The sequence below is a fragment of the Numida meleagris genome, chromosome 2, assembly GCF_002078875.1.
Source record: "Numida meleagris isolate 19003 breed g44 Domestic line chromosome 2, NumMel1.0, whole genome shotgun sequence".
Classification (NCBI taxonomy): domain Eukaryota; kingdom Metazoa; phylum Chordata; class Aves; order Galliformes; family Numididae; genus Numida; species Numida meleagris.
In genome coordinates, this window is record NC_034410.1 from 38,343,876 (window position 1) to 38,359,135 (window position 15,260).

Sequence of the window (15,260 nt, forward strand, 5' to 3'; positions counted from 1 at the left end):
TTTTAAACTCTGAGGCCAATCAAGTCTTCTGTTTGTCAGAAAACTTTCAGATCATCTTAACCTAAGAGGAATGCAGGCCAGTCCCTAAAATTCCTTTCATTTACATCTTGCTGCAACATGGAAAAGTACTCCATTCTTCTCAGTTAAACTGCCCTAGCTGGACCAAACCATCAAAGACTCAAACAAAATAAAGAATAATTCCCCTTCACTTCAACTCAAAGCGTGCAGCTCATAGAAGCTCGCAGAATTCTAGCATAAGAATTACTCCAGACTACAGTGAGCTTTCTGAATCTCTGTGAGTGGGTAACTGCCTTCTTATTTGATGTTATTTAACAGGCTTATCTGTGCTCTATACAAGAATTCTGCCAAGCAGATATTTTACAGACAAAAATAAGTCAGTCCCAAGGTAAACTTAAACTGGTAGAAAGACCCACTGCAGAACTGCAAGAGCAAACCCTTATTAAGTCAGACAAACAAGTCTGTGATGACAGATACTTCCACTCAAAGATGGAAGCTCAAATATGTATGTCTGAGAGCTCAGGGCATATGATCTCTGCAAGAGATCAGAGCCATCTGCCTAGTGTTGAAAACAGTCATTCCTGCGGTCCAAATGCTGACAGATAGCTTCACAAACTTGCACTTTTTCTACAGGCAGAATGGACTTCAAACATTTTCACTGTTAGGAGACCACTTGATTTGTGAATTCATCACTGAACAATATCAGTGAGCCAATACATAACAGAGATCCAAAATCCAGTCCAGAAACTCCTTCATTTTTTTCAACAAAAGGACTAAAATGCCCCTTCTCACCTGTCTTAGTACTAAAGAGAATCTTCAACACATTGAGTGTATCAATGACAGTCCTACCATAGGATCTATTTTAGTACCATAGGATCTACTATTTTTGTACTTACACCAGATGGATACCTGGATCACTTCTCTGTTGCACCCAGCCCAATCTCATGAATTAAAACCAGGTTCTAAATCTAAGTTATTTATACACAGAAGACCTGATACTATCCAACTCTAGTACTCTTTATGCTGACTAACTACTAGAACCATAAACAGTTTCTGCTACAACTCCTATAGCTCTGGTTCATCGAAAAATGGCCTGAAATAAAAATCTTAATTAGACTGACTATCCAGATGGGAAAATGTCTTTTATTTTGATATTATATTATCAGAAGAATGAAAATCCTCATGTGTCACTGGATTACTGCCCATCCTTGAAGAGATAGGAACAATTCTGAAATTCTCTAAAGATCCAGTAACTTTTTCATATTTGGCCATCTGATTTTGACATGTGCAACTGCTAATATCCTAGCACTTAAGGCATATATTCTTTTCAGTTTATAAGTCAGTATGTCTTTAGAGCTTTACTGTACCATTAATAGGAAGTTTTGGCACTTCTCTTGTATCTTCTCTTTTGAGTACCAATACTAGTTCAGCTGTAATTAGTCAATAAAATTTATTTATCTAGCAAGTAAGAAGTTTATGTCTCTAGCAAGTGCAGTGTGCCTACTGCCATGTGCAGAGATGAACTCTATCCAGCAAGTGTCTTTAATCCATCTCTTGGCCACATATTTTGTTGTCATTTGAACACTCTCTTCACCAGTGTGACAAGAATTAATCACCTCCTTATCCTAAGAGGTGGACGGAATTATGATTCCATGTTTTCATGCTGCTTCCTTTCCTAATTTTTGTAGAACCTGTTATTTGGGAAAGGTAGGCTAATACTGCCTCTTAGTGGAAGGACAGCTCTCTTAAAAGATATAGTCTTTGGGAATCGGGCTGCATATTTACAGTGCCAGGCAGACCTACAGGGGGATACATCAAGGACTCTTACAGATACAGATTAAAATAAAATAAAATAAAATAAAATAAAATAAAATAAAATAAAATAAAATAAAATAAAATAAAATAAAATAAAATAAAATAAAATAAAATGGACCTTTGAGCTTTTGCTTTTTTACCTCACTGGGGAGAAGTGCAAGCCAACAGGTCACTGGTACAACTCTAAGAAACACTACTGGTGAAAACAATCTCACTTTGTGTTTATGAGACATGACAAGTAAGAATCAACATGGACAATCATTCATTCAGAAGAAAACAGTTAACAAAAAATGCCAGGCAACATTAACAGAAAATGTAATAAAATGTAGCAGATGTGTTAAATCACCCAGACATCACAAGATCAAAAAATTCACTTTTAATTTCAGGAGTGCTGGAGGTATGTACTTTCATCTACTGGCTAGTTTGACCTGTTCTAGAACATTACAAAATATTAACTAAGCTAAATACAAATTTGAATTGTCTAGTAATGTGCCACAATTAAACAGACATTAATGTTGAAGAATAAATAGAAGACGCGTTGCGTATTTGCAGCTAGAAAAAGCTCCAGTAATGCATTTTTATTTTCAGATGATGCACCTGTGGACCATAGCCACAGTACAAAAGAGGATGTTTCAAACAGGCAAAATTCAGAATTCCTGAGCTATATTATCCTTCTGTGAGTAATACCTTGAGCTATTCTTTGAGTAGTTAAAAATTTATAACTATCATTAGAAGCAGACTTGACAGTGTTCTTCTTCATGAAATAGCTCTTTCTAAGTACTTGAATGGTTATTTCTCTAATACTAAAACTTCAATAACAATGCCAAAGATTGCACTAAACAAAGTCATTAAAATTATAACTGACAACTAATTAATACGTGCATTTAATTATGGAAACATTTTTCTTCTATTCGTACTTTTTTTGCAACTGTTTTTGTCTTACAAAATGAATGCAAAAACATCTTTCTCATAAGCAGAACTCTTATATCATATGAGTTATATCACTCAGCTGAACCCAACCACTGTCTCCGGCCATTGCTATTTTTATTTATTTATAACAAATCTTTTTTTATATAACTGAGTTACTGCTTGGATTAAGTTTCTTATTGCAATTGATTAAAAATAGATTTCTCCATCAATTTGGGTATTACATGTCTACTCTAATATAAAGAAACATGCTGAAAGTTTGAAACTAGTATTCCTTGTACTATTCACAAAAGGACTCGCAAACAACAAGGAGCCTGCCTCAGGCACAGTATAATATTAAATCAAGATAGAAAATAAGAAAGAATGGCTCAAATGGTGTGAATAGAATAATTTTGAAACATTACTTTTTTATGCATGTTTACGGAATTTCTGTACAAATAAGTAACATCAGTGGAGTGCTGAGTAATTTCAGGACATTAGTGATAAATGGGCACAAGTTGATTATTCGAGATAAAGCTGATGGTCATTATCCTCAGCTGGTCATTAATTCCCCATGAAATGACTGGTATTGAGATAGTAATTACTATTATAATGAAACTGGAAGGAAGAAAAAGCATGACATTTTTCTTATGAACCTGCCTCATTTTCTAAAGAATTCATGTTTCTTTCATCACTCAATCAAGTTTCCTGAATCACTTTTAACCCCTTAAACAGCTTATTAATCTTACTACAGTCTTCATGTCACTGCCCCCAGCTGAAATTTGGTGTTCCATTACATATTCCATGAATTCTGGGATCACAGCAAAGGGCAACAATGATGGGAAAGAAATACTATACATTTCCCCCTAGAAGACTTCATTAGTAAGAATATGTCATAAAGCTATTTATTCTGAATTTTATAGTAAAATATAAAAGCATGTTGTTACACAGTAGCTGTAGAATTCTTTGTTCCAAAGCAGAATTCTTGTAGGTTTGAAACATATAGTACTAACACTGTCAAATTAAATTGCTCAGAAATCGTGAAAGAAATTGGCCCTAGAAAGAGGAAACAAGCCTTAAAAAATTTACAAATGAAGTCTGTGGTGTTCTGAAGTGTCTTCTAATGAATCATAGAATCACAGAATGGTTTGGGTTGCAAAGGCTTTAAAGATCCCCAATCTCCCAGCCACTAGGCCAAGTATCCAGAAGCCCCCTCCAAGCTGGCCTTGAACCAGGGATGGGGCATCTACAGCTTCTCCGGGCAACCTGCTCCAGTGCCTTCCACTCTCAAAGTGAAAAATTTCTTCATTATTTCTAATCTATATCTATTCTCTTTCAGTTTAAAATCATTACTACTTGTCCTATTACTACATGCCTTTGTAAAAAGTCACTCTCCAGCTTTCTTGTAGGCCCCCTTAAAGTACTGGAAAGCCACAACATCTCCCCAGAGATGCTATAGGATAAGTTTTGTCCTTTTAGATTGTTTATTTGGAGAATTTGAGGCAAATCATAATGATGCACATCAGTTAGCCAAATAAATCTTTATCAGTATCAACAGCTATTGATACTGGATTGCTTGGTTACTTGGACAGAGTATGAGAGTTAAAAAAATGCTGAAAGCTCTTAGTGGCATGGAGCAAAGCATATTTTAGAATGATATGTCATAAGTCTTCTGGAAAAAGAGATAGATGTTCTTGACAGCCAGAGCCAAAGTGTGGTATGTCAATTTTCTGAAAGAGAGGGAAAAATACTAATTTATTTGTTAAATGAAACAGGATTAAAATAACAGTGACAGGGGAACCAAATGTTATTATGCATCACAGCAGATAACAGGATTCAACAGCATAGTGAAAAATCTAGACAGCCTATTGTTGCTGGTGACAGATCAACAATTGAGTTGCGGAGCAGCTATTCTCTACCTGCCAGCTAAAGCCAGAACATATTAGAGTGACCCACATGCAGTTAAGGCAGTCAAAGTCTATGCAACTCCATTTATGCGCAGATATTAACAGTTGTAAGCAAGAAATAAAACAAATAAGATCAAATTAGACAACATACTTCTAAACTTCTAAATAAATTTCACTTCATTGCTTTCTGTTAATCCAAAATTACTTTGGGCTTTGCTACAAGTCCCGTGAATGAAGTACAAATCAGCACTGTCTGTGCATAACACATTATCAGTACTACCGAAGAAGTTGCATGACGTGGGGAAAAGACAATGTGAAGAGGGATGTTGAGCATTCACCAGACTTCTTTCCCAGCCTGTGTGTATGTATGGAAATATATTTCTTGCTCTTTTTCCCTTGTAGGATAAACATGACGTAAGGAAAAGAACCTACACTGCACTGTTAACCTCGGTGGCTATGAAGAATGTTCTCTTATGTTTCCTCTGAAACAAAACTTCCAAAAAGGCACAAATACATCTTAAGATTCTAAAGAACTACTCTGTGGGGAATTCCAAAAAAAAAAAAACATAAGCAGTCCTGAATAAATGCTGTCACCAGAAAAAACAATGTTAATTACTGCATTGCTATTCATCTCATGTGGCATTCCTGTGTTACACATGGAAAGTACTAGAATATATTCCTGTAATCTTTAAGTGTCCTTTACATTTCCATTAATTGGTATCTTATTTTTATAGTAGTTTGTGTAAATACTCATGCCCATATTCACTACACACCTGCTTCGTTACCATACATTGCAATTAGATGCTTTTTGCCAATCTGTAAATTAAATGCCTGTTCAACACACTTCTACATTTATAATAAGTCCTGCTAGATCTCAGTGTTAAAAATGACCTGCTTTTTCATCATTTTTTCATTAATCGTGTAATATTCAATGTTTTTTCTACTGCTCCAAATATTGGCAGCATGTGATTAGCACAAGAATTTACAATATCTGAGAACACTTCGAAACAAATTCATTAGACCTCATGGCTGCAGAAGTGATTTGTAAACATGATTCAAGTGTACTCTGAGAATTTAAAGAGCAAATTATTACTTCATTTTGGGAGTTCTGAATCATGATTTTTCAATACTTACAGCTGGCAGCTGCAAGACATTTGAACGCTGGAATTCCAATATAGTGAGTAGGCTATAAAAATACTCAGAGTAACATTTGAAACTTCTCAAGCTGGAGTCTATAAATAGTTTCACATCGAAAAAAATAGCAGAGGTAACAGAGAACTGAAAAGTATCACTGAAGCATCAGTATCTACAGATTCTTAAAACATCTTTTGGGGTTTGGGGTAATTTTCTAATTATTATTATTTAAAACAAACAAAAAAAACTGACTGCAGTATCGCAGGCATTAAAACGTTGATTACTGCAAACACAAGGAACAGATTTGGTGGAAGCAGTGAACTTTTTTTGTACTAAAGAATACAGGCTAGCAGGTAAAGAGAATAAGAAATGATAAGGTTATGGACCATATGGACATTTTTCAAATACTCTCTTTTCTTGTGTTCCTCAAAGGGTTCTTGCAGCAAAGACTTACAATCTCTAGGACAAGGCATATCCCTTGTTCCAAAGACCTCAGTTTTTTTCCATTCCCTATATTTCTGTGCTAGCAATCACTTTTTCTGTTTTCTGTGTTTACAAAGCAGGCCAGCTTCATCCTTTCAACCCCGTAATGTTAGGCTATACCTCTATTAAATATATGTCTACTAAAATAAAACTTTTCTTCATCTATGGTTTTATACAAGAAAAACTTGAGGAGATTGCTGTCAAACTTGTAGCACTCTATTGCCTGAGCGAAGAAAACTGATACAGCCGAAACAACTTAGATTAATTACACCCATACCAATTCTTCCTGTCTGTGCATCCATGCATTATTACAGTGATGTACCGTACTAAGCTTCAGTTGAAATGGTGCTCATTAAACAGGCAGATGATACATTTATGCATAACATGTCATAATTAAATATTTTTTTAATTTGAATACCCAAACTCACCAGTTCGAAGAGAAATTGTAATAACCACTTTCCTCTAGAACCTCCTCAATTAAGGTCTACAAGTTAAAAGAAATTCATTTCAATAAATTACCTTAATTACAAGCAATAAAATACATTTATAAATATACATAAGCCTTACCTGTAACTGCTCATATGTCATCCCTTCTGCTATGTCAGAAGTACCAACAATACCTTAAAGTAAGAGGCAAGTAATGTTATACACTTGAATTTGGAGTTTATGTTATTTTGTCAGTTTCTTAGCAATTCCCTGATAATTTATTATGACACGAGATGTTTGTTAACATTGGCTATCGGCAGTTTATTTCACCGACTATAATGACTCTTTGCAAAAGCAGGAGGGATCTAATTGCATGATGTGGACATTTGAGTTGCAAGATGTTTTCACATTATGAAAGAGTCAAACGGATGGAAAATAGTGATTTTTTTAAACTATTTACTGCAAAAAACACAGCAACATAACATTCTTTCCCACTTACAATTCAAAGCAAGAAGGGCACATAGCCAGTAGCAAATTCAGACAAAAGTATTCTTTGCAGATTAAGAGATTCAAAAATTACCAACATTGAATTTCTCATTAATTTGTATTGTTGTCTCTGGGAAAAAAAAAACAATCCTTACATTTTAAGTTACTGTTAGGGAATCATGTCTTATCCAAATGTTACCCATGACACCTAGTATTATTCTTAGTTTTTGCATTAAGCCTAGAAATTGATATGGCAGTTTCAAGACAAAGGCCAGCAAAACCAAGGTTTCTCACCATTCTTTCTGGAATTATAGTTTTTAACCTTACTGTGTCCTCAAGTTTATTAATTGCAGTTATATGTTTTTCTGCATTTAGAAGAATGGAAATGGCAAAAATTATTAAATGCAGCTGTGCAATTCCCTTAGGTTCAATACATTCTTTGCTCTATTGAGGTATATGACAGAACATGTCTCTGAACTAGAAATTGTGGTTCCTTAAGGTGGTTGCTGCCAGTAGTAGTATTTTTGATTAAAGATGGAGTTCACAATTTGTCACTGAGTATTTCTAGTCCAAATTGTATTTGACTGTATTTATTTTCTAAAATACATGTGTACACTTTACACTATATAGGTATAGTATAGTACAGAATCATAGAACTGTTTGAGATTGAAGGGATCTTCAAAGGTCATCTAGTCCAACTTCCCTGCAGTGAAGAGGGACACCTACATCTACATCAGGTTGCTCAGAGCCCCATCCAGCTCAATTTCGAATGTCTCCAGGGATGGGGCTTCCACCACCTCTCTGGGCAACCTGTTCCAGTGCCTTACCATCCTTATTGTAAAAAACTTATTCCCTATGTCCAATCTAAATCTCCTCTGTTCCAGTTTGAAACCATTTCCCCTTCTTCTATCACAACAGACACTGCCAAATAGTCTGTCTTCTTCTTTCTCAGAGCCCCCCTTTAGATACTGAGAGGCCATTCTCAGGTCCCCCCGGAGCCTTCCCATCTGCAGACTGAACAGCCCTAGCTCTCTCAGCCTGTCCTTGCAGGGGAGGCATTCCATCCCTTGGACTTCTGTACTGTATCTTTTATTAGAAAATGCATGCCCCTACAGAGGTTTTGTTGTTTTACCTTTTCTATCTTCTGGAACTAACATATTGCCATCTGATGAGAGAAGTACCACATGCCAATCTGCTGTAAAAAAGTTGGTATCAATCAATTCAGGAGAACCCTGGAGCAGCTGAGGGAAGGGAAAAAGAAAGAAAAGATAACAGCAAAGGACACCTGAAATCTCCACTCTTCCTGAGACTTCTGTAAAGCAGTCCAGCCTTCCCTACATAAATCTCTGATCGGCAGTCTGCCTTTTTCTGTTTCCCACATAATCAGAAGTCAAAGGAGATTTCAGCACATTTTAGATTAATGAAACAGTAGTGAACATAAATACAAATGTTCTACGCTCTTCTCTCCAGAGTCACCAAGTGAACACTGCAAGCTGCCAACCTGCACGTTGTATAAAACACTGAGTTACCTCCAAACTACTTTACTGTTATCCAGCATAGCTGTAGTGGTGATTATGGTAAAATTCTCAAAATGTGCTTATGTGTAAATATTTATTTACTCTTACTGACTAAAAATACGTGCCACTTATTCACTCATGCTTCTCAATTCCCTATCATTCTCTTTTTGCTGTTTTCTATTTTCTTTGAGGTAGAAATGCACAGAATTACACTCAGTATTTCAAACATCTTCAATTTACTACCATTCACTTTATAAATACTGTATTTCTTCCATTTTCTTCAGTCATAAGTAGTTTTGAAGTTAACAGTTTTACAGTTGAGAGCATTTACAAATTCATAAATAAATAGGTTTCATTATTTCCGGACACTTGAAAATTAGATTTAAATTTTATAATAAACATTTCCGTTACATATCATATTTTTGGGCACCCTTTCCTGACAACATCCACTCAGTAGTACATTAATAGAAAACATTTTGTTAGATTCAATGTTATGGTTGAAATACAAGAATAGATTAATGTTAAATGCAGGTTGATTTACAGAATAGCAAATCTCCCTGAAACTGATAGCTCAAAGAAGCATCTTCAATTACCTTTCAAATGCACAATGTAAACCAATGTAAACATTGCATAGCCACTTCCCATGGAACTTAAGCATTTCAGATAAATTATTTAAAAAGTACTGACCAGATTTAGTAATTGGAGTGAGAGTGAGTCCACTCCACAGCAAACAATTACTTAGAAGATTCCACAATTCAGTGTGAATAGGTGACACCCAGAATAGGTAAGATGGGTTATATTATGTCTCATATCTGAAAAGGATGTTAAGCAATTATCCTTGTCATCAAATTTTCTGTACACTAACTTAACTAACAACTGATTTGTCATCAGTTCAAAAATGAAATATCTTAGCTTCTATCTCCCACAGTACACAGAACCTGAGAATGTGCCTTTGAAAATCCTCTACTGAATAGTCTTCTCGGGACATTTTAGAAGAACATTTAGAAATCCTGATGTTAGTCATTAGCTCTTTCCCAGTTGGAAAGTATTTAGTACGCTACTGGAAAGCATGAAGGCATGGTTCTTCAGTCATACAATACTTGCAAATCTGTAGCATTTTTAAACTGATGATACTAAACTCTTGCTGACACGCTACACCACAATGGGACATTCTATATTCTGGTCACCATGGATGGTTTACGTGCTTTCTCAAAATTCACAGTTTGAGAGGGAAGTATGCCAAAACATCAATAATAGTAGCAATCTAATTATAAATGAAGAAGAGCTTACAAAAATTAAGAGCTTACATAATATGTTTCAGCTTTTGCCATTAAAAAGTTAATTTTTTCTTCCCTTTCCCTTTCTGAACTCTGATGAAATGAATTTTCTTTTGCAGGGCCTCTCATTTACAGTATGTGTTCTAATGATCAGAGACAAACTTGAAATCAACATGTAGCAACTGCTTACTTAAGAGAACTTCATATTTTCCAAATAAAGGAAATCCTAAATTTCCTTTGAAAAAATGTAATATTACACTCCTATTCTTATGATATTAATAACGATAGCTTAATTCAAATAGACGAACAGACAAAATTGACCACTGATAGTAAGTAGTGTACTGCACCTTTTTCATTTCTAATTTCAGATTACAAGGATTGCTCTGCTGACTGAAGAGGGACTTCTTGAATCTCTCAATGATTCTCCTTTTCAAGTTGCACTGCAAAGGTGGAGGAAGCTATACAACACAGAGAAACAGATGTTTTCACCACCCAATTACACTTTCCATAAATTTAATATAATCAGTAGTACCATTATTGAGAAAGTAGCTACAGTGCAAAAAGAAACATAAATGCTTAATAGCCTGGTGATAGGCAACAGCAGAAAACTTAATTTAAATATATACTCAAATAATTCTCCTTATTTTGCCCATTCTGTTAGGCTTGGCAGATTATATAACTTAGTCCTTTTGGACTCAAAGTAAGAGTCATTATATTAAGTGTAGTCTAATTAATGCTAGATTTGCTTCCTTGATCTTTGATATTTCAAAATCATTTTTATGCTCCAACAGTAATGCTGGAGCTTCAGCAGCTTCAACTGTTGGTCACTGCAGTCATACTGATAGTCACATCTGTCACCAATCCATTCCATTCTATGTACTACTCTTCAGAAAAAAATCTGTACTGTTTCTCTATAGTTTATAGTATCTTCAGATAGTGTTTATAAAACAATAATTTTCTGTCATTCAGTATACATTTCATAATCACAGTCACTGATGTAAATTCACAAAGTGCCACTCCATCGAATCCAGCAAGTTATTTAATTACATAAGAAAGCTTTGGCCATTGATGATTCCCATTCAAAGCACTGACACGGTGTAAATTACAAAGATTGCTTTCCTTATGAAACAAACTACTGTTCTTACATATCCATAAATCTGGAACTGATACATTGGCCTCACAGGAGCCACTCCTAATTTCCTCTGGCAAACCAGGGACTGAGTTTAAATTCTAAAACTTCATCAGACAGCTGGCTGCATACAGTTTTCTGTTACAGATAAATATTACTGTCTTTTCAGGCCTATACATGAGGGGAAGAAAATGATGCCAAAGGAAAGGCTGCAAGATACTCTATGTACCACTGCAATGAACTGTGTGCAGTTAATGTACCATGGCCATGCTGGGGCATTCTGAAGTAACAGTGGTAAAGAACAAGTTCACTGCATGAGAAATTCAGCATTGCTCTAGGCAGTACTGTTCAATTTTAGCTTTTGTTTTAAGGAAATCAGATGTCAGATCAGTTAAAAAATAAAAAAAGGTTAACGATTTACAGTGTGCTTTTTTAAAAGCTTTCTCTTACGTTGTTTTCCAACAGATCAGTCTGACTCTTGTTCCCATGGAAACTGGATTGGGAAGGCTGCTTTGATTGCCAAGAACTAACAGCAAAGAACTCTGCCTTGTAAAGTTCAGTTTCAAACTGTCAGCTGAAATATGTAACTGTGAGTTGTAGAAACAACTATGTATTATAAAAAATATTCCACCTTATAGCTGCAAGAATCTAAGTACTAGAGAAGCATATTGCACACAAGAACAAGTACGGGTGTGGATCCTGGTACCTCTGCCTTCTAATTCTGAGACCACTTGACACTGAAAGCATCAAAGGCATTACTACTGACTCAATGGCCAATTTAGAGAGAGCCTTTGAGTCACTGTTAGTTCTCAGTTATGGGAACTGTCATTGACTAGTATGACACTAGAGAAAACCTTCTTCACCATTGAGGGTAAGTTCATTAATAAGCACATACGAGTAATATAGTAATACAGTAATACAGCATATAACATCTGAACTGCCTCATTTCAGTTAGCAGGAAATGGGCTTACTATTGCAATAAATTACGCCAAATCCAGTTATTTTAAATAACTGTCTTGTTTTTATGATAATTTATTTCCTGTTATCTCTTTCAATAAATCTGTCAGTTTGAAGAAAACACTCAAGACATGTCCAATGCATCTAATTTCACTTATGCTATTATGTTTTAAACAAGTTTGGCTCAGCAATCTGAAATGCCTTGAGGTGATAAACATCACTTCCAAATACAAACCATTCATTTTACAAAGTAAGAAGATGTTTATTTATGAACAGCATATTTTGCAAGTAACTGAATGACAATCATCTTTCTGGACGACAAAAGTCTTCAATGCAGATTTATACCAACTCCATTTTTGTTTTGGAATCAGCATTAAATAGCTTTAACACTCTTTCATTATTAAACATTCAAACAATTTTAAACTAAGACTGAAACTTGAAAAAGATATATAGAGAGACATATTAAAATATTTAAAATTCAATATTCAGGATAGGACTTCTAGTGTAATATTTCTTAAGAAATTATTACCACATATTGATAATAGAAATTATTACTTAGAAAATATTACTATAGAGGAAATAATTTTATGTACTCTTCATGTCAGTGTGGAATATTGTCACCTAAAATGTTCATATTGCTGACATGACAGAATGTTATAAAAATAAATGACTGTACAATCCATTTTTCTGAGGGGAACCAATGAATTTTTTTCGTGACTCAATTATTGCCATCCTCCACACACTAATATTTGAGGTTAGTCTTTATTTAAACGATGTATTTTTAAAACATCCTGCCATCTGCAAAAATGTCAAGTTCTGTTGTTTTTAAAGAACAGCAACTAAATTAGCAGCACTTTGACAACAGCAAATAACTGAAATGGATAGAATGTCAGAAGCAACAGTAATGCATACTTGAGTGATGAAGATAATTTTGTGCAGCTGAATAAGAATCTGCTGAACAGGGTCACTGATCTGACGCACTTTCCTTTGTGATACAGCAATTCCTGCCGATGCTGTAGATGACAACACTAAAATCAGGACAGCTCATTTTACTGCCTTTACATATTAATAGTGAGCACTTTTTAAAGCCTGTAGATTTAAATATTGAGTTTTTATGCATGACTTGCTTTCCCAGTAGTGTTAGGAACAACAAGAACAAAAAAAAGAGTAATCTAAAAACTGAAAAGGTTAGATAATGGAATTAATAATGGGTTTCAAAAGTAAATCCCTTTCTCTCATTCATTACACTAAAATTTACTTTATCTAAGAGAAAAGAAACATTAATGTACCTCACAAACAATAAAAGTTTTTTTACACTTACTCATAAGGAAATCTAAAGATACTATAAACAGAATTTATTTTAACAAAATTTTTTTTCACAGAGTAACACACTTTTTTTTTAAGAACTTTGATGTCATGAAATTAATTCTTTTACCCCTTAGAATTCCAAGATTATATCTTATATGGACAATTTGGAGAATATTAAAATATATTTTCAAATTGCCTTGTAGTGTTGTGTGTTTCTTTACCACAGCTACTTCTTGTTTCCAATGTCTAGCACTGAGAGAAAGATGTAGAAAATTTGCAAGAAGCTGTGAGTTTTCTGAGTATTCTCTGTGTTTCATCAGAAAATTAGGACTTTCCTTTGTCAGAAATTCCTCCCCATGAGAGATAACGCTGTCTAAAGGGAGGAATAAGAATATACTGATGAAGATTGCTGGCTTTTTTAAAGTGATATGGTAACAAGAATGAAAATTCCACTGAGAGGGAGAAATACTAAAATTAATTAGTCCACCACTAATATACTACCATTTTTTTCCTGTTGAATTTCATTCTGCGTTGACTCTAAAAAGAGTCAGAAGAAAGACATTCACAGGTTGAAGTTTTTAGGGACTAACCAGATCTGAGTTGCAGCCTGTCAGAAACTAAAGAAATACAGACAATGTAATTCTCTATGACACAGATGCATTTTAGGTACGATCAGGAAGATAAAGATATCATTTCTATTGTAAGATTTTTTATTGCAATGCCTTTTGGCAGATAGGTTGAGAGAGGTATTACAGTTCCACATTTCTTTCTGAAGTCTCCTCTTAACCACCAAAAAGAGAAAGAGAGCATTTCCCTTGAGCAACTTAAAGAAGAATTTAGCTTCATTTTTCAGCTAGGTAATGGTGGAAGCTATGGTATAACAATCTAAAGCATGACGAGCCACAAATAGAACAATTTTTTCTTTAGCTCTATTCATCGCATTTTCAGCTATCTGCCAACTGTTTTACCAATGATAAATTCTAACAGCAATAGCATGGTCTTGCCATTACAGCCTTGGAATCTTCAGTTCTTGTTAGGACCCTGATAAAAACTATTTCCTCAACATGTTACCTTTTTCACTGGTTCCTATCCTGTGGTATTTGGCGTCTTTGCTGTTAATGCCTTGTGTTAAAAAACAAAAGCAAATAAATCAGTCTCCTTTCTTTTACATCTTAGATGTTTCTTTTCCTTCCTAAGAAAAATATGCTTAATACGATAACAGAAATGACTGAGCAGAACATAACATGCATTTCTCTGATCTTCAGTGTATAGAGCTTTGTTCCTTTTCTAGTATGTCAGCAACAATAGGACTTATCAGTCTAACTGGACCGATTTCTATACCTAAAACACTTGTAATGTCTATGTGTTTCAAAACCAGCTAAAGACCTCAGTTTAGCTAGGAAATTCAGGAGTTTCCATAAAGTCATTTACTTTGGGCCACTCTACAGTTGTTGTTTTGTTGTTTTTAAATAAAGAACAGTATTATTTGGGCAATGAAAAAATGTGCCTGTGAATAGGTGGATGAGGACTTGATCAACACTTCTAAGAGCATAAAAATAACGAAATTTAAAGTACATTGGAGGATTCCAATAAATCAATATATTTACTTGAACTTTCATTTAACAAGAAAGCAGGTTTTATTTAGATAATATCTAGATCCGGAAGCGAAGGCACCAAGTTAGACCTTATGCAAATTGTGTTGTTTTACTCAAGAAGAAAACATTACTGACAAAAGATATCAAAATTGCCTAAATTACCCACAGGACTAAAATCATTAGCAAAGACTAATGTGTTTGTCTCTAGATCATTATAGCTCTGACGGATTATGGCTGGATAGTTGGTTTGAAGTGTGTGTTGCTATTATGACAGCACTTATCAGTAAACAGCATTGAAAAGT

At 34.7% G+C, this 15,260-nt stretch overlaps 1 protein-coding gene across 16 annotated transcripts in view; it reads right to left on the bottom strand.

The window, feature by feature from the left end:
* The window catches only part of NEK10 (NIMA related kinase 10), a 94,210-nt gene that overhangs the window by 4,375 nt on the left and 74,575 nt on the right, over nucleotides 1-15,260 (bottom strand). For 5 of the 16 annotated variants that reach the window (XM_021388835.1, XM_021388836.1, XM_021388837.1 and 2 more), the window contains 6 exons: nucleotides 14,435-14,485; nucleotides 12,968-13,068; nucleotides 10,317-10,427; nucleotides 8,308-8,416; nucleotides 6,831-6,883; nucleotides 6,692-6,747 (listed from right to left, as the gene is read on the bottom strand). In XM_021388835.1, the coding sequence (XP_021244510.1) occupies nucleotides 6,692-6,747; nucleotides 6,831-6,883; nucleotides 8,308-8,416; nucleotides 10,317-10,427; nucleotides 12,968-13,068; nucleotides 14,435-14,485 (481 nt within the window). Of the gene's footprint in view, nucleotides 1-6,689; nucleotides 6,748-6,830; nucleotides 6,884-8,307; nucleotides 8,417-10,316; nucleotides 10,428-12,967; nucleotides 13,069-14,434; nucleotides 14,486-15,260 lie in introns of those variants that run through there. The other 11 variants (XR_002435906.1, XR_002435905.1, XM_021388838.1 and 8 more) reach the window with 11 other exon arrangements.